We start from the raw sequence: 22,548 nt of genomic DNA, 5'->3' as shown, positions 1-22,548 counted from the left end.
TCTCTCCTCTGGTATCCTTTCTCCGGTATAAGCCTAGCCATATACAGAAATTGGAGGCAGAGCCGCAGGGCCAGGACTTCCTTCAAAGATCGCTAAGCATGCGATTCTTGCCTTCCTGGAGATAATGCAATCCTCCATAATTTTCATGATAAATATCCAATGCTCCATCCCCCTTCTCTGCCCAGCCCAATGTATGCTGTGCTATTTCTTGGTGCAGGAGCTTGACATGAGTGACTTTGAGGAAAAGTTCAAGACCAAAGCTCAAGGCCCAAGCTTGGAAGTTTGTTCCCTGAAGGCAAAGACCTCCCAGAAGGCCCCTAGTAAGGTGACGCTTATTGAATGCAACCGGGCAAAGAACCTGGCCATCACACTCCGGAAGGGGCGGCTCGCCATTGACGGCATTTGCAAGGCCATCCAGACGTAAGTGGCATGTATTCAGGGAGTTATTTTCGCACTGATTCAGTTTCCCAGCAGGGTGGGTAGAGGAGATCCGGTGAGATATGCACGCATGCATGCTCTCTCTCTCACACACACATACAAAAACTGAAGGCTTGGGGGAAAAACAGAAGGGAACTCAGCTGATGCAGTTGTTAACAATGGTGTTGACCTGACATCAGGGTGTTGCTAGATGGTTAGGTCCCAAATCTGCATAAAATTTGCATATGTTGCTTTGTCTGTATATATGCAAATGTAGAAATAATTAGTAGGATTTATTTAAATTTCACAGGAGGCAGAGCCAGCCAATTAATTTCTCGTCTAAATAATCTCAAGTAAAACATATTCTTCAGTTAATTTGCACCCTGCTCCAGATCATCCAAAACCAATGGAATTTTTTTTTCTGAGCTTCATTGCCATGGAGGCAGAGATTGTGGGAAGGGTGTTGCAGCATGTGGGAAGGGGAGAGTTAACTATTTCCTCTCCAGCTGCAATCCCCCTTGAAAATCACCCCATGCATGGCAATTAAGCTAAGGAAAAAACCCTTCCATTCTCGTCCAGGGCATGTTTTTATGTTTTTATCGCTTCTTAATGTTTTAACTGTTTTTATGTATTTTATTGCTGTAAGCTGCCTTGGGAGGGCTTCTGCCCTGAAAGGCGGCCAAGAACTGTTTTAAATAAATAAATAAATAAAAGCGGTGCCCCTGCCTGACATTACCTGGGAGGATTTCTATATGGCTCCCAGCCAATCAGAAGTCCAGGCTGGGAAGAATCAGAACTAGCAGAGAAAGGTGGAACAATTGAGCAAGCCTGGTCTTCCTGGCTTGCCAAGATGTTGAGACTCAAAGGGAACCATATTTGGGTCTTCCAGGAGTCAGTACCCATCACCACCTAGCGATACTTATTTTTTAGTTGAATCCTTCTGCTTGTTTAGGATGAGCACCACATTCTGTTACAGCTCAGCCAATCTCCCATCGTTGCCTAAAAGTACTGAGTTTCTCTCTAGTGCAAGGGCTCAGAACATAACAGGGCTACTTTACAATGAGTCAGGCCATCCCCCCACCTCCCCCAGAACCAGCATGGCTTTCTGAGGCTGCAGGCAGGAACCTTTCCCAGCCCTGTTTTCTGAGATCCTTTTGACTGGAGATGCCACTGAATTATGGCCCCTCCCCAAGTATTATTGACCGAGGAGCTGGATTCAAATTGAGCCACAAACGGTTGCCTTCAAGGCAGACTTCATCCCATTTCTTTCTTGGCTCTCTCGCTTTAATCTCAGACTTAGTTTTCTTTCTTTTTTTGTCATAAAATGACTAACTGGAGCTCAATCAGTAGCTTCTGAATTATTTTTAAATACTTTTTAGAAATTGAAAACTTCATTTGGTTTCCTCTTTGTGGAATAGGGAACAAAGGATTTGGTTTCCTCTTTGTGGAATAGGGAACAAAGATGCTGGTCCCAATTCGTTGTAGGAATTCATTGGTTGCAGGGGAGCATTCCATCTGCGTAGTCCTTTCCCACCCCACCGACTAGTCCTGGTCTGCCTTGCTACCATTCAGATATGACCTACAGTCTCTCAGTCTTGATTTTCTGGAGCTGCTGATGCGCTTCATCCCTACGGAATATGAACTGATTCTGATTCATAAGTATGAGAAGGAGCAGCGTCCGCTGGATGAGCTTTCGGACGAGGACCAGTTCATGATTAAATTCAGCAGGATTCCCCGCCTGGCAGAACGCATGAGCATCATGACCTTCCTGGGGAACTTTGGAGACACTGTGCAGCTGCTCCTCCCGGTAAGGGGCTGAAGCAGGCAACCATATGGTACCTAGGGCAAGGTGATGGCAGCGGGGCTGTGACGGGCATGCAAAATGGGCATAAAAGATGACATTACGTTTTGTGGTTTTATTTAAATAGGTATGGTAGAGTAAGCACACGTTCAAGATGGTAGGTGAAAAGGCGGCTGTCCACTTGCTTGGCCACTTAGCAAGGGCAGAAGGCTGAGTGGAGCTTCTCAGGCTGCAGACACAGCGCAGAAGGCTCAGCCATTCCATGCTGCTGGGAAGAGACATGAAAATCAATCACATGTGACATCAGGCAGCAGCAACCAGCTGATTTGTAGAACACAACAGCTTTGGAATAGGAGCAGTTCCCTTGAACAGGAAGAATTACTGATGTTCAGCTGTGCCCTGGGTGTCGAAACTACTGCTGGGCAGCTGCCTTCCAGCCAGCCTGTGCTGATTGCTGAGGCATCTTTAGGCCATGCTGGTCCTCCATGTGGAATACTGTCTATAGTACCACCGGGAATTGCTGGAGAGCACCAGATGTGTGTCAGAAGCAGGGCAGGGCAAGCACGGATTGTCTTTGCAAAGGCCACATGTTGTGATCCTTGCGGGATCATCTGTGACACAGCCAGGAATATTGAACGTATTACCCAGCCCATAGCGGCGATGCCTGGGTATCTTCCTGCCCTGGCTGTGTACAAAATAGAAATTCTCAGTTTGATAATTCAAAAATTAGAAGTTTCAAGAAACACTTGTGGAGGGAAAGTGGAAACTAAACTTAAAATGTTTTCCTAAGATTTGAGTATTGGTTTCCAGATCCACCTCTTCACTCCCCCCCACCCCCGAAAATTTAATATTCACTCCACAAAACAGAAAGATTTCATCTGAAACCTGCAATCTGTATTTTCAGAAGGTTGGTATCCTAGTTCAGAATTTGAAACGAAAACTTCAGAATGTAGTGTTAGCTCCAGTAGGTGGGCTGGTTAGCATGAAACTGGGTGCAAAACCTGTCAGACCAAGCGGGAGAGCTGATTTTGACTCTTTCCCATCTACAGCAGCTGAACGCTGTCATCGCTGCTTCAATGTCACTCAAGGCTTCTACCAAACTGCGCCAGATTCTGGAGGTGAGGTTCCTTACAAATAGTGGTGGGTCTCCACAGTCACTTAGGTCAGTGAGAGGGCCACCTTTTGGGCAGCAAGCCCACGCAGCCAGTCTTAGACCAGAAAAGGCTGGCGTCTAGAGCACGGAAGAGTAAGAAACACCTGCCTGCCCAGTTTGTTTCTGCGTGAGTCACTGATGTGGGGGGCCACCTGATTGGAAGGAGGCAAACTCAGAACTCGGGCCCAGTTCAATAGGCAGCCCCACTCAGGGCAGGCCACTCTGCTGTTTCGGCATCAGGGTTTCGTACATGACTGAGCCACGCCCGAGGAAGAGACACAGCAGAATTACCTGCCATCGGCTGAGGCTGGCTGGGAGGAGGCAAAGCCAGAGCAGTGCATTGAGGAGAGGCAACGGGCAGACTCCTCTATGGGGGCTACTTTGGACTTTGCTGGAGCGATGTGTTGATTTCTTGTGGTGTACTGGTGTGCTCTGGTATTTGGTTTGGGAAATACTTTGCCACAAGAAGGCAGGAAGAGCCCTGCTGGATCAGACCAAAGGCCCTTCTAGTCCAGCCCCCTGTTTCCATGGTGGCCAAGTAGAGGTCCCTGGGGAGCCCGCAAGCAGGACAGGAGGGCGGGAGCCCTCTCCTCTCCCTGTGGTTCCCAGCGGCCGGTCTTCAGAGGCCGTGCTGCCTCTGATTGTGGAGGCAGCATAGAGCTGTCGCGGCTGGGAGCCACCAATCGCCACACCCTCGTCCGCTTACCTCACCTCCTTTGGAAGCCATCTTTGCTGGTAGCCATCACCACAGCTTGTGGCAGCAGCATGTAGCGCCGCATCTGTGGCGTGAGGAATCCGCTGGGGCTGATGTGGTGTTGCCTCCGGTCTGCTGAGCCAGGGGGTGAATAGCAGCGTGGTGCTGGAGAAGGGAAGCAGTTCTGTCACAAGTGCCTCCGGCCCCCTATTGCCTCCACCAGTTGGGCTGCTCAAGATTTAAGTAAGGCCAAACACCTGATTAGATTCAGCACGTCTTGGCTCGTCTTCTGTCATGCCTGAGATATGAGTGAATCTGTGGCTATGGTTTTAAGTCAAGGGATAGGTGCGACATGTGAATGTGCCTTTAGCCTCAGAAACATCTAGGGGGACAAAAATGTACAGGATTTTTTTAACTGGTTGCTCTAGACCAGGAGTGGACAATTTGGGATCCTCCAGATGTTTTGGCCTGCAACTTACATCAGCCCTAGCCACTATAGCCAATGGTGGGAGATGATGGGAGTTGTAGGCCAAAGCATCGGAAGGGCCATAAGTTGCCCACCCCTGCTGGAGACATTCCCTCAGAGAGAAAATATGTCATAGCCTTATGTCCTAAATTTTTGCCCTTTTGTGAGGCATTCATATAAGATAGGGGAAATGAACTTCACATCTCTCTCTGTTCTTATCTTCCCTCCTGGCTCCTGGGCCACCAATGGGCTGGGTTCATAAATCCAAGCAAGCGGTTCCAGCCATGTATGATTCATTTTGATTGCCTGCCTGTCTCTCCATAGATTGTCCTGGCATTCGGAAATTACCTGAACAGCAGCAAGCGGGGAGCAGCCTATGGGTTCCGGTTGCAGAGTCTTGATGCGGTAGGGGTGTGTGTGTGGGGGGGGGCATGGAAGCCTTGGTACCAAGGCTGATGCTACCATTAGGCAGGGTGTGGTAGCTGCTTCATGCAGCTGATTTTGGTTGTCATGTGGAAAGGCAGTAAATTGTTATTTCATTTATTATTGTTGTATTTACAATATTATAAATATTGTTGTATTTATTTGTAGTCCCGCCTCCCAGCTGAGCAGAGCAGAGCAAGCTGCTCCAGCTGGTCCAGGGACTACAGAAGCAAGCAAGCTTCCAGAGAGAGCGCGACCAGAGCGAGCGCACAGGGGGAGCAAACAGAAGTTGGCCAGGGGAGGACAAGGGGGAGGCCCCTAACATTTATTTATTTATTTTTTATTTATTTATTTTTTTCATTTTATTTTTTAACTAACTTTTTTTTCATTTATTTGTCTTGTAACACACACTTTCACACCAGTGGGACTCTGCTTTTAACCTCTGCTGAGTAGAGGAGCAGGCACAGGCTAGTCTAGAACAATCACAAAGCTAGGCACAAAAAGGGAAAAGAGGCAATGGACGGACAGGACTCTCCAGTGGTGGTCAACTGCAAGGTGTGTGCAATGTTTGTTTTCTTGCCTGAGAACAACATGGCCTACACCTGCAACAAGTGCAAGTTGATCACACTGCTGGAAGAAAAAGTAAGTGGACTGGAGCGGCGACTGTTGACCCTCCGGGGAATAAGAGAACATGAAGCGTTCTTGGACAGAATGGGGGAACTACAGCAGCAAAGGGAAGACCAGAAGCTTGAAGAGCAGCAGCAAGATGAGGCAGTGGGAAATGCTGAGGTGAAGAAAAATGGAGTAGAGGATACTCCTTGGAAAAGGGTGACAGTTAGAGGAAGAAGAACTAGACGCCACTCTGCACCAGTGGAAGCAATGGAGCTGTGGAACCGATTCCAGGTACTTGCGGATGAGACTGGAGGACAGCCTGCAGAGGAAGAATCACAGGGGAACCAACATGAGAGTGAGCAGGAGGCTGAAGGTCAGTCAAACAGAGGCGATGAAACCCAGGCCTACTACAAGAAGAGAAGAGTGGTAGTAGTGGGGGACTCCTTGCTGCGTGGGATCGAGACCCAAGTATGTCGCGAAGACCCATGGACTCGCCAGGTATGTTGTCTCCCGGGAGGACGGATTAGAGACGTGACTGAAGGGTTGCCTGCACTCATAAAGCCCACTGACAGGTATCCCTTTCTTCTCATCCATGTGGGAACAAATGATACCACCAAGTGGAGCTACAAAGAAATCACGTCAGACTTTGAAGCCTTGGGAAGGAAACTCAAGAACTTTGGGGCCCAGATAGTTTTCTCATCCATCCTTCCAGTAGTTCGAAGAGGGATAGAAAGGGAACGGAAAATACTCTGGGTGAATGACTGGCTACGAAGGTGGTGCCAACGAGAGAGATTTGGATTCTGGGACCATGGGCTATACTTCCTGGAAGATGGGCTGTTGGCTAGGGATGGGTTGCACCTCACAAAGGGTGGGAAGAATGTGTTTGGCCACAGCATGAAGAACTTCATCAGGAGGGCTTTAAACTGAATCCTACGGGGAAGGGAGATGTAATGTTGGGGGTAACAATGGACATAGGCGCATGCACTGCAACAGAGAGAACAACTCTGATAGCGCCCAATAATAGTCTTCAGACACATGTAGGAAGAAAGCCAGACTATGAAGCACATGGTCTTTGATGTCTATATACTAATGCCCAGAGTATGGGAAACAAACAGAACGAACTTGAACTCTGAATCCAGGAGGGAAATTATGACTTGATAGGTATAACTGAGACTTGGTGGGATGACTCTCATGACTGGAATACAGCAATGGAAGGATATAACTTGTTCAAAAAGAACAGGAGGAACAGCAAGGGAGGTGGGGTTGCACTGTATGTGAAAAATACATATCTCTTCACAGAAATACAGGAGGATGAGCTTGGTAGCCCCATCGAGAGCATCTGGATCAAAATAAATGGACCAAAGAATACAAGGATCCTGGTGTTCGGAGTCTACTACCGGCCACCCAGTCAAGGAGAAGATGAGGATGAAACTTTTGAAAAGCAAATAGCCAATGTTTTAAGGAAGCATGATGTAGTAGTAATGGGGGACTTCAATTTCCCCGATATTTGTTGGGAGACAAATTCTGCAAAACATGGCCCCTCCAGGAAATTCCTGACTTGTGTGGTGAATCACTTCCTCCTACAGAAAGTAGAGGAAGGAACTAGAGGATCGGCTATCCTTGACTTGATCCTAACCAACAGAGATGACTTAGTGGATAAAGTAGCGGTTACAGGAACTCTGGGGGAAAGTGACCATGTTGTACTTGAGTTCTTGGTTCTAAGGGAAGCAAAAGCTGAGTGTAGTCAAACCCGTACCCTGGATTTTAGGAAAGCTGATTTTAATAAACTCAGAACAATGATCAGTAAGGTCCCATGGCAAGCGATGCTAACGAGAAAAGGAGTCCAAGATGGGTGGGAGCTTTTAAAAAAGGAAATTCTCAAGGTGCAATTACAAACCATTCCAACAAGAAGAAAAGGTGGAAGACAACAGAAGAAGCCAATGTGGCTTCACAAAAAGCTTAGTGATGACCTGAAAACAACAAAGGACACGTATAGGAAGTGGAAAGATGGCCAAGTAACAAAGGACGAGTACAGGCAGGTAGCACAGAATTGCAGAGATGGCGTCAGGAAGGCTAAAGCTGAGAAAGTGCTGAGGGTAGCGAGGGAGGCTAAAAACAACAAAAAGGCTTTCTTCAGCTACGTGCATAGTAAAAGGCAGAGGAAAGAAATGGTTGTTCAGCTATTAAATAAGGATGGCAAAACAATAACAGATGACAAAGAAAAGGCAGAGGTGCATCCTAGAGTAATAAAGGAACTGGCAGAAGAACTCTCAGAACCGCTGTCTATTCTCTTTGAGAAATCATGGAGGATGGGGGAAGTGCCAGATGACTGGAGGAGGGCTAATGTTGTCCCTATCTTCAAAAAGCGTAAAAAGAAGGAACCTGGGAACTACAGACCAGTCAGTCTGACATCAATCCCTGGGAAAATCCTGGAGCAGATGATAAAGTGATCCATCTGGAAGCACCTTGAAAACAATGCAGTGATTATTCGAAGCCAACATGGATTTGTCAAAAACAAGTCCTGCCAGACGAATCTGATCTCATTTTTTGATCAAGTAACCTCCATTGTGGACTGTGGGAATGCTGTAGACACCATATACCTCGACTTCAGCAAAGCTTTCGACAAAGTGCCCCATGATATCCTGATGAGCAAACTAGCTCAAAGTGGGCTAGATGAAACAACGATCCGGTGGATCCACAGTTGGCTACAGAATCGGACTCAAAGAGTGCTTATCAATGGGACCTTCTCAACCTGGGGAGAGGTAACGAGTGGTGTACCGCAGGGCTCAGTCCTGGGCCCAGTGCTCTTCCACATTTGTATTAATGACTTGGAGGACGAGGTGCAGGGAACGCTGATCAGATTTGCAGATGACACAAAATTGGGAGGGATAGCTAATACTTTGGAAGACAGAAACAAAATTCAAAGTGATCTGGATAGACTGGAGCACTGGGCAGAAAACAACAGAATGACATTGAAGAGGGATAAATGCCAAGTTCTGCAGCTAGGAAAAAGAAACCAAATCCACAGTTACAAGATGGGGGATACGTGGCTCAACAACACTACAAGTGAGAAGGGTCTTGTAATTGTTGTCGATCACAAGCTGAAGATGAGCCAACCATGTGATGTGGCTGCAAAAAAGGCCAATGCTCTTTTGGGCTGTATTAATAGAAGCATCGCTTCCAAATCCCGGGAAGTACTTGTTCCCCTCTACTCAGCACTGGTTAGGCCTTATCTGGAGTACTGTGTCCATTTCTGGGCACCGCATTTTAAGAAGGATGCAGACAAACTGGGGAGGGTTCAGAGGAGGGCAACAAAGATGCTCAGGGGACTGGAAACAAAGCCCTATGAAGAGAGACTGAAAGAACTGGGCATGTTTAGCCTTGAGAAGAGAAGACTGAGGGGAGATATGATAGCACTCTTCAAGTACTTGAAAGGTTGTCACAGAGAGGAAAGCCAGGATCATCCCAGAATGCAGGGCACGGAATCATGGGCTCAAGTGACAGGAAGCCAGATTCTGGCTGAACATCAGGAAAAGCATCCTGACTGTTAGAGCAATACGACAATGGAACCAATTCTCTCGGGAGGTGGTGGGCTCTCCCACACTGGAGGCACTCAAGACGAGGCTGGACAGCCACCTGTCAGGGATGCTCTGACTTGGATTCCTGCAATGAGCAGGGGGTTGGACTCAGTGGCCTTGTAGGCCCCTTCCAACCCTACTATTCTATGATTCTGTGATTCGCATTTCTAGGGAGAGCTGCTTTGGGGATTTTCTGTTTCAGGTGCCAGTAGAGCTTGGCCAGCCTTGGGCACTATACACTTTGGCTTGTGGAGTGAGGCAGCATTTGCAAGTCCATCTTGGACAGAAAAATGCCTTGAGTCAGCCATGCTTGGTACCCATTTATAGCAGCATGGCATGGCCAGACATCTTAACAGCGGGTTGTGAACAGTAGTGGTGGTGTGTGTTATTTACTAAGCCATTGTTTCACACTGAGCATGACAGCAAGCTGCAGTGGAATATCATTCCCCAACTATAGATCAGGGACAGGTACACATTGGGTGTAGTCAAGGAGCGGTTACTCAGTTCCTTTCCTCCTGTGCGTAACAGAGCCAGTGGTTCCTTGGGAAAGGCCTGGCAGAGTTTGAAGTAATCTTTCCCAGGCTACTGTGGTTTAAGTCATTATTCAGCTTTTTCCAACCTCAGCTCCCCAAATGTTGTTGGACTACATTTCCCACCTTTCCCAGCCAGCATGTCCAATAGTCAGGGATGATGGGAGTTGATCTGGGGACCCAAGGTTGGGAAAGGATGCAAATTACGTAGTGCATCTGTCCCCACCCAAACTGCTGAGACAATTGAAGCTTGTGGGGTGTAGCCTTTACTTCATATCATGTTCTGCTAATGCTTTCAGGATAACAGAAAGGCTGTCTTCCCTGGTCTGCTGTGGGCTGAAGCTATTATCGGGGACAATAAATAGCTCAAGTGCATGGGCATCAGTCATGTTTTGTGGGAAAACAGGCAATGGCAAGTGTGAGAGGAACACTTCTCACGAAGTGAGAAAGACAGCACAGCAAGAGAAAGGGTAGGGGCTGTGTGACAGTCTGGGGCCTCGGGTTCTCCCCTGTCTGACCTCTGTTTCTCTCCGTAGCTCCTGGACATGAAATCAACAGACCGGAAACAGACGCTACTTCATTACATAGTGCGGGTGATGCAGGAGAAATATCCCGACCTCACAAACTTCTCCAGTGAACTGCACTTCCTGGACAAAGCAGGGACAGGTGTGTTGCCAGTGGGCTGTGGGCAGGAAAAAAGCAGTGAGCCACCTTCATGGTGAAGGACAGCGTGCTACTCCCTCTCCTTGGCCTTGGGGATTACAGGGTCAGGGAGCAGGAAATTGCACCTAGCCTACAAAATTAATTCTAGAATCGCCCGAGGGAGACAAGTTGACTGGATCCATGCATGCCAGCCCAGTTGGGCTTGCTTCACTTTACCATTCAATCTCTGTCTCTCTCCCTCCCACCTTTGTAGTATCACTAGACAGTGTGCTCCAAGATGTGCGAGGCTTACAGAGGGGCATGGAACTAACTCGCAAAGAGTTCATGCGCCAGGATGACAGTGCTGTGCTCAAGGACTTCCTCAAGGTCAACACAGAAGTGATGGAGAAACTCCAGGCAGATAGCAAAACGGCACAGGTGAGGAGGAGGAGGAGGAGGGGCTTGGTCCAGAAGCGGTTGTCATAGCAATTGGGAAATACAGAGGGAGACTTGGGCGTGCCAACATCTCTTGGGAATCACTCTATTCTCCAGAAAGTAGTCTAGGAGCCAGATGTCTATTTTGCTGAACCCTCAGACTGTAATAATGTCTCCAAACAGCTATTGGTCATTGTTGCACGCAAACTCTGAAGAGATATGTAACATCTGTGATATCTCTTTCATGTGCACACATAACACAAATTGTGATTTAAATCTCTCAGGGCCACCAGTTGTTTATCTCTTTTTCAAAGGGCAGGTGAAGGATGGAACTGAGCAATAGTGGGTGTCGGGATGGGACGCTGTGCTTATTTTGCATACGTTTAAGCTGTCATTGAACTGTCAGAGACTGTGTTTTGGACATGTCATTGCCATTGAACTCCACCTTTTAATGGTGGTGCTGTTCCTACCAGGCCTAGGGGCCATCCATTCAGTTCACCAGGAGGGACCCCAAACACTGTGCAGCGGGAGCATCACATTGGGAAGTGTCACTTTAAGTCAGCGGCAGGGAGAGCTGGGGGGAACAGAAGTTCCACCTCCATGGCTTTTGCTTTGTGCTCCTGCAAAACTGAGCCCATGCAGTTTCATTTGCATTGCCAACACAGAAATGAGCAGCACCACAGGCTCCTCTCCCTAGATCCAGGAAACACCGTGGGGCTTTGAGCAGTGCTGGCTGGAGATGCTACAGCTCCGCAAAGTCAAGAACAGAATGGCCAGCCCTGATCCCCTTCCTTTCCCCAAGGTGTGAGTGGGTGTTTGTTGAGAGAGGGCTAATGAAGGAGAAGCAGCCCTTAATCCCCACCTTCTCACCCTTTCCCAAACCAGCAGATCCATTTGCTTCTTTTAACGTAATGCAGCCAAGGAGACCAGGGCTGGCCCTCCCATGACATGGGGTGAATCCCCTGCCTCAGGCAGCAGATCTGTAGGGGGAGCGATCCCACATGTCTGCCGCTGGGAGTTCTGATGCAACCAGCCTGTGCCTCTCAAAGTGAGGCATAGGGTGGGGTGGGCACTCTGGAGAGCCTCGCTGGCCGCTGTCCTGCTGTGGCCACTGCCACTGCCACCCACCCTGTTCCTCGCTCTGCATAAAGCAGAGGCAGCTGGCTGCTCTGCAGAGCTGTGCTGGCCACAGCAAGAGAGCATCCAGCATAGCTCTCCCCAGAGCCTGCCCAGCCAAATGCCTTGCTCTGGGCGTTCTCTTTTCAGAGCAATACATTGGCGGGGAGGTGACCATGAAGACCGCCTGTGCTGCTGCAGTGCCGGTGATCCCAGGACACCTTCCTGCCAATCCCTCGCTCTTGAAAGGAGCCCTCAGAGTGAGGTCTTGGGTGGAAGGTGGAGGCGGTGGCTCACGCTTTCCCCAGCAGCGGCATGTGGCACCAGCTCTCGCTCCTCCACCTCTGGCAGTGGTGTGCAGCAGCTCACGCCCACTCCTGGCAGCAGCTGTGTGGCAGCTCACGCTCTCCCCCTGGCAGCAGCACATATTGGCTCACGCTTCCCCCCGGCGGCAGCATATCCTCCTGCCTTCAGTGATGGGAGGTTTTGTGCCAGCCCTCCTGCAGCCCAAGCAGGAGTTTATTCAGAAGCACATCCCACTGAATTCAGCAGTAAATGCGCAGAACTCTCCCTTCCCCTCAAGACGGGGTGTTACGGTGGTAGCATCACTGCTTCCCACCTGTCTCTTCAGTCCTCTTTTCCTTTAAAATGAGCAGCTGGCTTACGGAAGTTACAGTGGCACCTTCCATTTAGACAAAAGTGCTGGTAATATTATTCTTGGTAACATCAGGCTCAGTGTTCCTCATCTGTAAAATGGTGGCATTAATTGGCTGCTTGGTTGCCTATGATTTTGTGCAGCTCTCACAGTGTTTTTAGGGTTTTATGTCAGAATTCCTGATCTGTAGTAACCCAGATGTGGATTTGTATTTTTATTATGTTTACTTTAAAAACATATTATCCTTTTCTGCAACAGAATGGTGCTCATTTCCAAGTAAAGTGCAGCAGAAACAAACTCTGTTTTATTCCTGGTGTTGTGGTGGTGTTTGATTTAAGTGAGTTTAAAATGTAAAACTGTACATGCTCAGAGTATCCCTTAAAAAAAAAAAATCAAAGTTGTGAAACCGGGGGGGGGGGCAGGGGGGTTGGCTTTGGGATTTTTGTTTTTTGTTACTCTAATGTAATCAAGGATTTAAGAGCAGTTGTGAAGCATGGAAGGGGGGGGGTAGCCCAGCAGCAGGGCCCCTGCTTTGCATGCAGAAAGTCCCAGGTTCAACCCCTGGCATCTCCAGGTAGGGCTAGGAAAGAATCCTACCTGAACCTCTGGAGAACCGCTGTCAGGATTGATTCTGAGCGTATGGAGATAGCAGTTCAGGCTCAGAAGGGGAACAGCCAGAACCAGGGGAGGCATCTTCCCAAGCGACTTCAGATATGGATAGGCCTGCTTCTCAGGATGCTAACACTCAGATGGCTGGGCCTGAAGCCGCCCCCCTTTCTCTCATCCGTGAGAACCCAGGAGGAGGAGGAGAGTGCGGGGTGTGACCTGAGGGATGCTAGACTGTGGCGCAGAGCGAAGAGGGGAAAATTAGAGGCCGAGCTCAGATGGTCCACTCGGTTGGCTATGTGTGAGGGTCGACGCAGGGGAGCATCCCTGGAAGGGAGGGGCATCCACCCCTACGTTATTCTAGCCAGCAAGTTCTTGTTTCAAACTGCTGGTAACGTCATAGCTCCCATTTGGACCCCCTGTTGCCCTTCATAAAGGTATGAAGCAGCTGTATTCCTTTGTAGCCTGAGAGTCTTTGAGGATTTGCATCTGTAATGAACCTGTTGATAGTGAATTAAAGGCGTGAGACTGAAGCCTCCCTTCTTGTGTGTGTGCATGAGGGAGGAGGGGGCCAAGAGAACGTGACAACCACTGCCAGTCAATAATATTGGGCCAGATGGACCAACAGTCTTACATGGTGGCCCAGTTCTCATGACCACGGCAGCTGAAACAAGCCACCGGGCCTGCTGGAGCCACTGCGCGTGCCCGCCGGATTTCCCTAATCACCCACACCGGCACAGCTTGCCATGTCACCTGAACCCCAGCAGCAGGACTTGTCTGGGGTGGGCAGCAGCCCTCAAATCACCCAGCAGCAGCCCATGGGTTATTTGAGGGTTGCTGCCCATCCCAAAGAAGTGCTGCCGGCACAGGCAAGCTGCCGTGGTGTGGTTAATCAGGGAAATCCAGATGGCACGTGGCTTGTTTCAGCTGCTGTGGTGGTGGTGCGAACTGGTTCGCTATGAGGCAGCTTCCGATGTTCCTGCGAGTGGTGGCTGGGGGCCGGGAGGAAAATCACCCGTGTGCTTTGCGCCTGAAGTGATACACGCAGTGTCTAAATACCTCCCCCCGCCCCCCGCATCATAACACCACTAAGTCCAGGGTCTAAAATTACCCAGCTGCTTTTAACATTCCCACCCCCTCCTCAGCCATGTGCGTATTTTGTACCTGCTAACTGAGGGCAGCGCTTCAGGCTTCATGCGCCATGGAAGCGTATGCCAGCCTTCTCCCAGCTGGTGCCCCCGGATGTTTTGGACTACAGCTCCCAGCATTCTTGAACATTGGCTAGGCTGGCTGGAGCTGATGGGAGCTGACGACCAAAACACCTGGAGGGCACCAGAAGGGTGAAGGCCCATACCATGATAAATGTATTTAGACTGTGTTACTTTTGCTGACAAAAGCAAGCAGGTGTTGCAAACCTTGACATTAGCCCCGCACCACCAGGGGCCCAGGAGAAGATGAAGGGAGTGTTTCACCAGGGGCACAGCGCTCTGATGCTGGTGGTTGTGACTGTGTGGCGCTTTGCTTGCTCTGTAGGAGGCCTACGAGTCGGCGGTGGAGTACTTTGGGGAGAACTCCAGGACCAGCCCTCCGACCATGTTCTTCCCCACGTTTATGCGCTTTATCAAGGCGTACAAGGTAAGAGGCCTCCTTCTGGCCTAGCGACGGGTGAGCTGCAGGGGCCAGGAAGCCCCCGTGTCCAAAGCTCCCCTGAGCCATGGACTCGCAAACTGGCCATTCTGTTTTGCTCTGCATCGCACTTGACATTTACAAGAGGGAGATGGGTGGCTGTAGCCACTGGTGTCTCTCTCTCTGGTTGCTCAGATTATGGCAGTTACAGAATTATTTGACTGAGACAGAATTGTTAAATGAGACGTTCTCCCCACTTCTTATATGGTTCCATGGGCAGCATTTGATGCGAACAACGTTGATGGAAAGCATGACCAGCTGTCCCATGGAAGACCACGGGTGGCGCTGGCGGACCACTGTGGGGCTGGAATCACATCACAGACGCAGAATAAGGAAGGAGGTGTTCTGCCATTTCCCCCAATAGCAAGAGCTGGGGGGTGGGGGCAAAGTTTGACCATCCCAGGAACCCGCTATTGCAAAGGTAGACAGGGCACCGTGGCTCTGCCAGCCACACTTTGCTGCTGCCACCATCTCCTCAGGTCTCCCTGCACCGGAGACTGGGAGGAAACCTCTCAGGTGTCCTGATGCACACAGACAGTTATTCTGGACTGGGAGCCCACTGGATTTAGCGCTTGAGCCAAACAAAGGAATTAGCAGCGCTGAAATATCCAGGTAGAAAGTGTATTTACAAGTTAGGGGTAAGGAAATTGGAAGAGTAATAAGAAAAGATACAGACAAAAGTCACAGAAAAACACCCAAGAACCAATCCCTTGCTTGGAAATCGAAGATAATTAAAACAACAAATCTAGCTGGTCTAGTCCACTTACTCCAAAGCAGGATCCTGTGCCTGATAGCCAGCAGCCGAAGCACCCCCACCAGACCAGAGGAAACCCAAAGGACAAAGACTGGAAATTCTCCCCAAGCTTTATACTGTTTCAAGCCCAGCCCAGCTCAGCCATCCCATCCCCCTCCCTTCTCCCAGGAGGAGGGGATGGCATGTTCACACCGCGCCAGCTGAGGCTGCTCTCCTGGCGGCCAGGATGGTTTACGGCCTTGAGTCGAGATAAGGGCCCTGGCTGGCACCATCAGCTTGGAGATGTCCCAGTCTCCCTCCCACCCAGATGTCACAGAGCTGCAAATCTTCCTTGCCAGGCCCTCTCTGCTGCAAAACAACGAAAAACCGACTAATAAGAAATGCCGTCTTCTATTACGCCATGGCTCCCACTCTGGTTGTGAGTAGAACAGGGCAGTTTACCTTGCCGTCTTCTACTTGTTGCAACTATGTATGTCATTTCCTGCCCCACTATTTTTATAAACACACGGAGAGAGATGTGTGTGTGAGAGCACGGGCGCGTAGGCACACACTCACCTCCTCTTCTTCATCTTAAATCCTTCTAGTACTAAACTGGGCTGACCCTATGCTGATCCATTTGGAAGCAAAATGGGGGCCGCTCAAAATAAGGCAATGGTTTCTGCATCCTCGGGGGACATACGGACATATATTGTTGGTTTGCAAATTAAAAGAAACTTTTTTTTCCAAACCCTCAAAACTCCCAACAAGGACTGCCAGGATGCTGAGGGCAGGTGAGCCACAGGCCATCGAGCGGGTCAGTCGGGGGGCGGGACAGAAAAATGGAGGGGCGGGGCGCTTGGCCTGCTCAAGCCCCGAGCCCCACCTCTCCCGCATGTGCCGTCGGTTGCACTGCACCGTTTGTTTCTCTCTCTTTGCACCCCGCCCACAGAAAGCGGAGGAGGACGTCCAGCTGTGGAGGAAGCAGGAAGCGGCTGCCAAGGAGGTGGGGGCGGAGGGGGGCCCCCCCAGTACAGAGGAGCCCGCAGCCCCCAAGGTACACGCCAGCGTCGGAGCAGGCCGCCCGAGGCAGTGGGAGGCACGTGGGTCGGTCTACGGGCTGCGGCCGAGCACCAATCGTGGCCAGCCCTCTCTTTCCTTCCCGCCACAGCCGCCAATCCTGGCCTCGGTGCATGGGGGCCGCTGCTCACTTCGTCCCGAGCCAGGTTGGGGCCCCGCCAAGAGCCCAGATGGGCCGTGGGTGCTCCCGTGGCAGCGAAGTGGGCATGCATCCCTGGCTCCCACCTTCTCCAGTTTTCACCCAGGTGCTTGTTGAGCACAACTCAGCTGGTGGCATCCAGGCGGGCATCAAGGGTAGGCAGAGCTGGGCACCTGCCAAGAGCCCGCACGCTCAGGGGCCCACTGACAAGAGCCTCCTCCAGTTGCTCCTCTGCATCGTTGCAACCTGCTTGTTCTCCTGATGCTCACCCTAGCCCAGGCAGTGGTGGCGGTGAGAAGGAGGGGCAGCAGATGCCACGGCGTCCCTGCTCCCAGGCTCTCTGCCTGTCAAGCAAGCAAGTGGGAGCAATGGTGAGGAAGAGGATGAGGAGCAAGAGCAGCAGGTGGCAATGGCGGTGAGAAGGGACTCGCTGAGCGGGGGCCCACGGAGGGTGCCTTGCCCAAAGGCCCCCAAAAACCTGGAGCTGGAACTGGGCGGCGTAAACCTGTCCATTTTACACTGCAGTCAGTAGGGCCTGCGGACTGCCAGTACTGGCTGAGGCTAACTCAGGAAACAGGATGACTCCTGAGACCACATGGTATTTTTGTTTGGCTGTGGGCTCGGAGGTGAGATGCATACATAGGGGTCAGAAGAAAGCAGGATAACTACTTTTCCCCTCTGTCCCTGTCTAAAAGCCTTCCTGTGCAGAGTCAGACACAGACCTTGACTGGTGCTTATGCTAGCCAGTAAGGAACTCCAAAAACTGTCTCCGGCAGCCAGCATTCTCCTCAGCCCCGAGTGTCTTCTCCTTGATCAGCCCTTCAGCATGGTTGCACAGTTAGTTCTGTCCTTCAGCAGGCAGCAGAGAAAACGTGTCACAGGGCAGGCCCCCAACTGTCCTTCCAGCTCTTTGTGCAAGTTCTTCCTCCGTCCTTCTCCAAACTTCTCATCTTCTCTCAGTTTATAGCAGCTGCAGCACGAGTTCAGAGAGACGTCCAGACTGGCTGAGTCTAAGACAAGGCCTCAGTTACTAGGCCCAGCAGGGTGCCAGGCTCTACAGACTGAACTAGGCAGGCCAAGAGGCACAAGGCCTCCGGGCAGAGAATAGTCTGATAGATAGGTATTGTGTGCGGGGACAGTGTAAAAGACAGAATGGAACAGGCCGGAAGGGCCCCTTCATTAAAAAAAAATAATCCAAAAACAAAGACACTTGAGAACAAGTATTTTAGGACTGGAACCCTTGTAATATTACATTATTAGTAACCCCATAATGCCCAGAACCCCTACAGAACAGAATGGCCTGGAACACCAACTTCCAAGCTAGCCAAGCCAGTCAAAATCACCAGTCACACATAACTGAAAGGGAGTGATTTAAAAATACACATTGGTTCCCATTCCGGGCAATAGTCTGTATTCCGGAAAATGGCCCGCAATGGCAATTTCCAAGTGAACCCAATCAACAAAATTCCCCAGCCACACATAACTGCATGGGCGGGATACCACGAGCCACAAAACTTGCACAGAAACCTTGTATTGGTACTCTTTCCAGGCAGTAGTCCATATTGCGGAAAATGGCCCAGAATGGCAACTTCCAAGTGAGACAAATTGACCAAATTCATCAGCCAGACATAACTAGATGGGAGTGACGTAATAAGCCACAAAACATCCACAAAACCATGTTCCAGTACCTGTTTCGGGCAATAGTCCATATTGTGGAAAACAGCCCAGAATGGCAACTTCCAAGTGAGACAAATCAACCAAATTCACCAGTCACGTGTGATGAGATGGGAGTGATGCAATCAGCCCTAAGCACTACCACTCATTATTAGAACTGAGGCTATCTCCTGTTGGCTCAAGCTCCACAAAGCCAGGAAATTAGAAGCTAAAGCTGATGCCTTAACTGACATGCTCTGTGATCAGTAACGATGTAAAATGTCACAAATTGTGCTTCCCTATAGCTTACTCTCCATGCACGCACCTAGGTCTTTCAGGTTTAAATCCAGAGGGGGAGGATGGAGCGTCTGGGACCAGCAAAGATGCCCACCTTGTTCTGGAATTGTATTGAAATTGTGCACAATTGTAGCTCATCAGGTGGATCATGGATGCCAAGTTTCATGATAATAGCTAAACAGGTGGCATTTTTATAAGCAGTGGAATTTTGAGGTGTATAAATGTGGAACCTTTGTTTTGCAACTCACCTTAGCTAAAGGGGAGCTCCTGTCTCATCTGTCTAATTTACCCCTGAAAACAATTGCAGCATGTAGCCCTCATCTTTCCCTGTGTCTGTAAATGTGATAGTGGTAAGTTTAATTGTTTGGGGGGCTTTAAATGTTAACATTTCAGGCTGTTTATTCCCATTTGAGTCATAGAATCATAGAATGGTAGGTTGGAAGGGGCCTATAAAACCATCGAGTCCAACCCCCTACTCAGTGCAGGAATCCAAGTCAAAGCATCCCTGACAGATGGCTGTCCAGCCTCGTCTTGAATGCCTCCAGTGTGGGAGAGCCCACCACCTCCCCAGGTAATTCGTTCCATTGCCGTATTGCTCTAACAGTCAGGAAGATTTTCCTGATGTTCAGCCGGAATCTGGCTTCCTGTCACTTGAGCCCATTCTTCCGTGTCCTGCACTCTGGGATGATGGAGCAGAGATCCTGGCCTTCCTCTCTGGGACAACCTTTCAAGGGCTTGAAAAGCGCTATCATATCTCCCCTCAGTCTTCTCTTCTCAAGGCTAAACATGTCCACTTCTTTCAGTCTCTCTTCATAGGGCTTTGTTTCCAGTCCCCTGATCATCTTTGTTGCCCTCCTCTGAACCCTCTCCAGCTTGTCTGCATCCTTCTTAAAGTGTGGTGCCCAGAACTGCATGTCAGTTTTCTTGACAAGGATGCATAGGAAACAGGAGTTCTGATCTCCTAAATTGCCTATTTCCCAAAACCACTTTATTTAAAATCCTAACTATTTTTCAGTGTAGTCCAATGTATAAATTTGGTTGGTTTCACCTTCTGGGAAATTGACACTCTAGACCATTTTCCAGAATATGGTTTATTGCCTGCAACAGATACCAGAAAGTGGTTTCTGAGGATGTTTTGTGGCTTATCACTGTGGGTGAATTTGGTTTAGCTAGTTGGGAAATTGCTGTTTCAGGCTGTTTTCCCAGAATACTGTTTATTGCTAGGAACAGATACCGGAACATGGCTCCTGTGGATCTTTCCAGTTATCCAGTTATGTGAGCCTAGTGGATTTGGTTGATTTGGCTAACTTGACACGGTATTCCAGGCCTTTTCCTCTGGATACCATTTATTGCCTGGAACAAGTACCAGAATATGATTTCTGTGGGCATTTTGTGGCTGATTGCATCATTCCCTGATGGTGAATCTTGTTGGCTTGGTTCACTTGAAAGTTGCCGTTCTGGGCCATTTTTCCAGAATATGGACTATTGCCCAGAACAGGTACCAAAATGTGGCTTCTGTGGACATTCTGTGGCCTACCACATCACTCCCATGTAGTTATATGTGACTGACAACTTTATTTGGTTTGGCTCACTTAGAAATTGCCGTTCCAGGCCATTTTCAGGAATATGGTATGGACTATTGCCTGGAATGGGGATTGGAACATAGTTTCTGTGGAAGTTCTGTGGCTTATTGCATCACTTCCACGCAGTTATGTGGGACTGGTGACTTTGGTTGGCTTGGCTGGCTTGGAAGTTGGCGTTCCAGGCCATTCTGTTCTCTTCCAGATGGGTTGTTGGCATTATGGGATTAATAATAATACAATATTGCAAGACTTTCAGTCCTAAAATATTGTTCACAATATTGTCCCTGTTTTTCACATTTTTTTAAATAAAGGGGCCATTCCAGGCTGTTCTGTTCCAGCTTTTACACCATCACCTAAGTTTGTGCCCTGAATCTTATTCCAAGTGGTGTTGTAAATAACAACAACTAAGCAGTTTTTGAGTAGCCATTTTCTGAAGAGCACAGCCCACATTATCATCTAATATACTATAAAAATAAACAGAAACATCAACGTATTTTATACGGACGATAACCATTTTATCACAAATAATATTCTAGTAGCCTTCTGGTAACAAATTTAGCGGTCAAGTGTAGCACACATATAGACTAATTGTTTTAGTTCAGTTATTTTAATATGCAGAACAAGAAATGATAGAGAAATTTGGTTGTGTTAATCAGAGACTCAATAGGTCTCAATATGGTTTCTGTGCACATAATAAAGATTCTTAGTGCATCTTGTGGTTTGTAAAGACAGGTTGCTACCTGTAATTGTAATTCTTCGAGTGCGCATCTGTGCATACACACATACGTATTCTGCACCTGTGCAGAGCCTCCATTTAGGAAACTTTTACAGCTGAGGAATTTTGGCAGGAACCCTTCTTCCACCATCCCAGTGCGCATGTCCCTAGCTGGTTCTGGCTTATTCCCTCCTTTCCTTGAGACTGACATTGTAGCCTCAGAACTGAGAAGAAATACCTTTGGTACCCAACATCGGACTCGAGTATGACACCGAAGAGAGGACGACAGGTGGGTTATTTCAATTCAGATGACCACTTAAAGAACTACATTTAAGGTAGCAACCTGTCCTTCTTCGTGGTCTCTATGCATCACACATATGGGCGGGTAGTAAACTCACCTACAACGGAGGTGGGTCGGTGTCCTACTACAATACAGAGGAGAGGACAGCATGACCAAAAATACGGTCAGCTCTTGCCTGAACATCCAGTCTGTAATGTCTAATGAAGGTAGACGTAGACCAGGTTGCAGCGCAGCACAGTTTAGGGAAGGCAACAGCTCTGCTGAACATGACCAGTGTTGCTGCCACATGCGTAGAGTGAGCCTGGGCTGGGGCAGACAGGTCGAGTCCTGCCAGCTCATGTGAGAGCGTGATGGCCTTGACGACCTAGGAAGCGAGGTGCTGGGTCGAGAGAGGCTGGCCCTTGCGCTTGCCACCACAGCAGACAAAGGGGCCAGGCAAAAATCTGAACCGCTCAGTTCTCAACTTGCAGAAATCCAAAGCACAGCTCACGTTGAGCGTATGCAGTGTTTGCTCCAGAGATGTAGACAGGGAAGCAAAGAAAGCAGGCAGCATACTGTCCTGGCTTAAATGAAAGTCTGACGTTACTTTAGACAGGTCTGAGGACCACCTTGTCTTGGTGAAAAGTGCGGTAAGGCTGGCTTACTCTAAGCACACAGAGTTCACTGACATGACGTGCAGAAGTAACGGCCACCAAAAATGCCACTTTCTGGGAAAGGAGGTGCAAGTCTGTGGGTGCCGGTGGCATGAAGGGCTTGGACGGAAGTGCCTGACACAACTGACAGGCTCCAGCTCGTTACGGCGGAGCGAACAGGTGGTGCCAGATTCCTCAGCCTGTTTAGAAATCTCTTCACTGTTGGATGCAAGAAAACTGAAAAACCCTCAACAGGAGGGTGAAAAGTAGAGACAGCAGACAGAGACACTCTTAAAGATGACAGTGTGAGTATTTTCTTAAATAGGGACAGGAGAAACTGGAGGATCTGATGCAAGGAGCACCAGAGCAGGTGAAAACCTTGTGCTCAAGCAAAGGAGGAGAAAGCCGTCCATTTCCTTGCATAAGAGTGCTGCGTGGAAGGCTTACGAGTGGCATTGAGGATTCTCCGTATCGATGCCAGGACTGGTTCAGTCTCTGTCACCCATTCTTCCATGCTGTCAAGTGAAGGGTTGCTAGGTCTGGGTGCTGGACTCTCCACCTCCAGTATGCCTCAGCACTGAAAAAGCATCCTCAGGACCTTTCT

At 49.2% G+C, this 22,548-nt stretch overlaps 1 protein-coding gene across 6 annotated transcripts in view; it reads left to right on the top strand.

Moving 5' to 3' along the window:
• The window catches only part of FMNL1 (formin like 1), a 181,476-nt gene that overhangs the window by 144,730 nt on the left and 14,198 nt on the right, over positions 1-22,548 (top strand). For all 6 annotated transcript variants that reach the window (XM_084804350.1, XM_084804349.1, XM_084804354.1 and 3 more), the window contains 8 exons: positions 218-420; positions 1,990-2,224; positions 3,268-3,336; positions 4,856-4,936; positions 10,211-10,340; positions 10,591-10,754; positions 14,662-14,763; positions 16,497-16,601. In XM_084804350.1, the coding sequence (XP_084660476.1) occupies positions 218-420; positions 1,990-2,224; positions 3,268-3,336; positions 4,856-4,936; positions 10,211-10,340; positions 10,591-10,754; positions 14,662-14,763; positions 16,497-16,601 (1,089 nt within the window). The remainder of the gene's footprint in view (positions 1-217; positions 421-1,989; positions 2,225-3,267; positions 3,337-4,855; positions 4,937-10,210; positions 10,341-10,590; positions 10,755-14,661; positions 14,764-16,496; positions 16,602-22,548) is intronic.

The sequence above is a fragment of the Heloderma suspectum genome, chromosome 6 (genome assembly GCF_057233095.1).
Source record: "Heloderma suspectum isolate Gila_16-S chromosome 6, 16-S_ref, whole genome shotgun sequence".
NCBI classification, from domain to species: domain Eukaryota; kingdom Metazoa; phylum Chordata; class Lepidosauria; order Squamata; family Helodermatidae; genus Heloderma; species Heloderma suspectum.
Note: the sequence above shows the minus strand (reverse complement) of the source record. Positions and strands in the feature narration are given on the sequence as shown.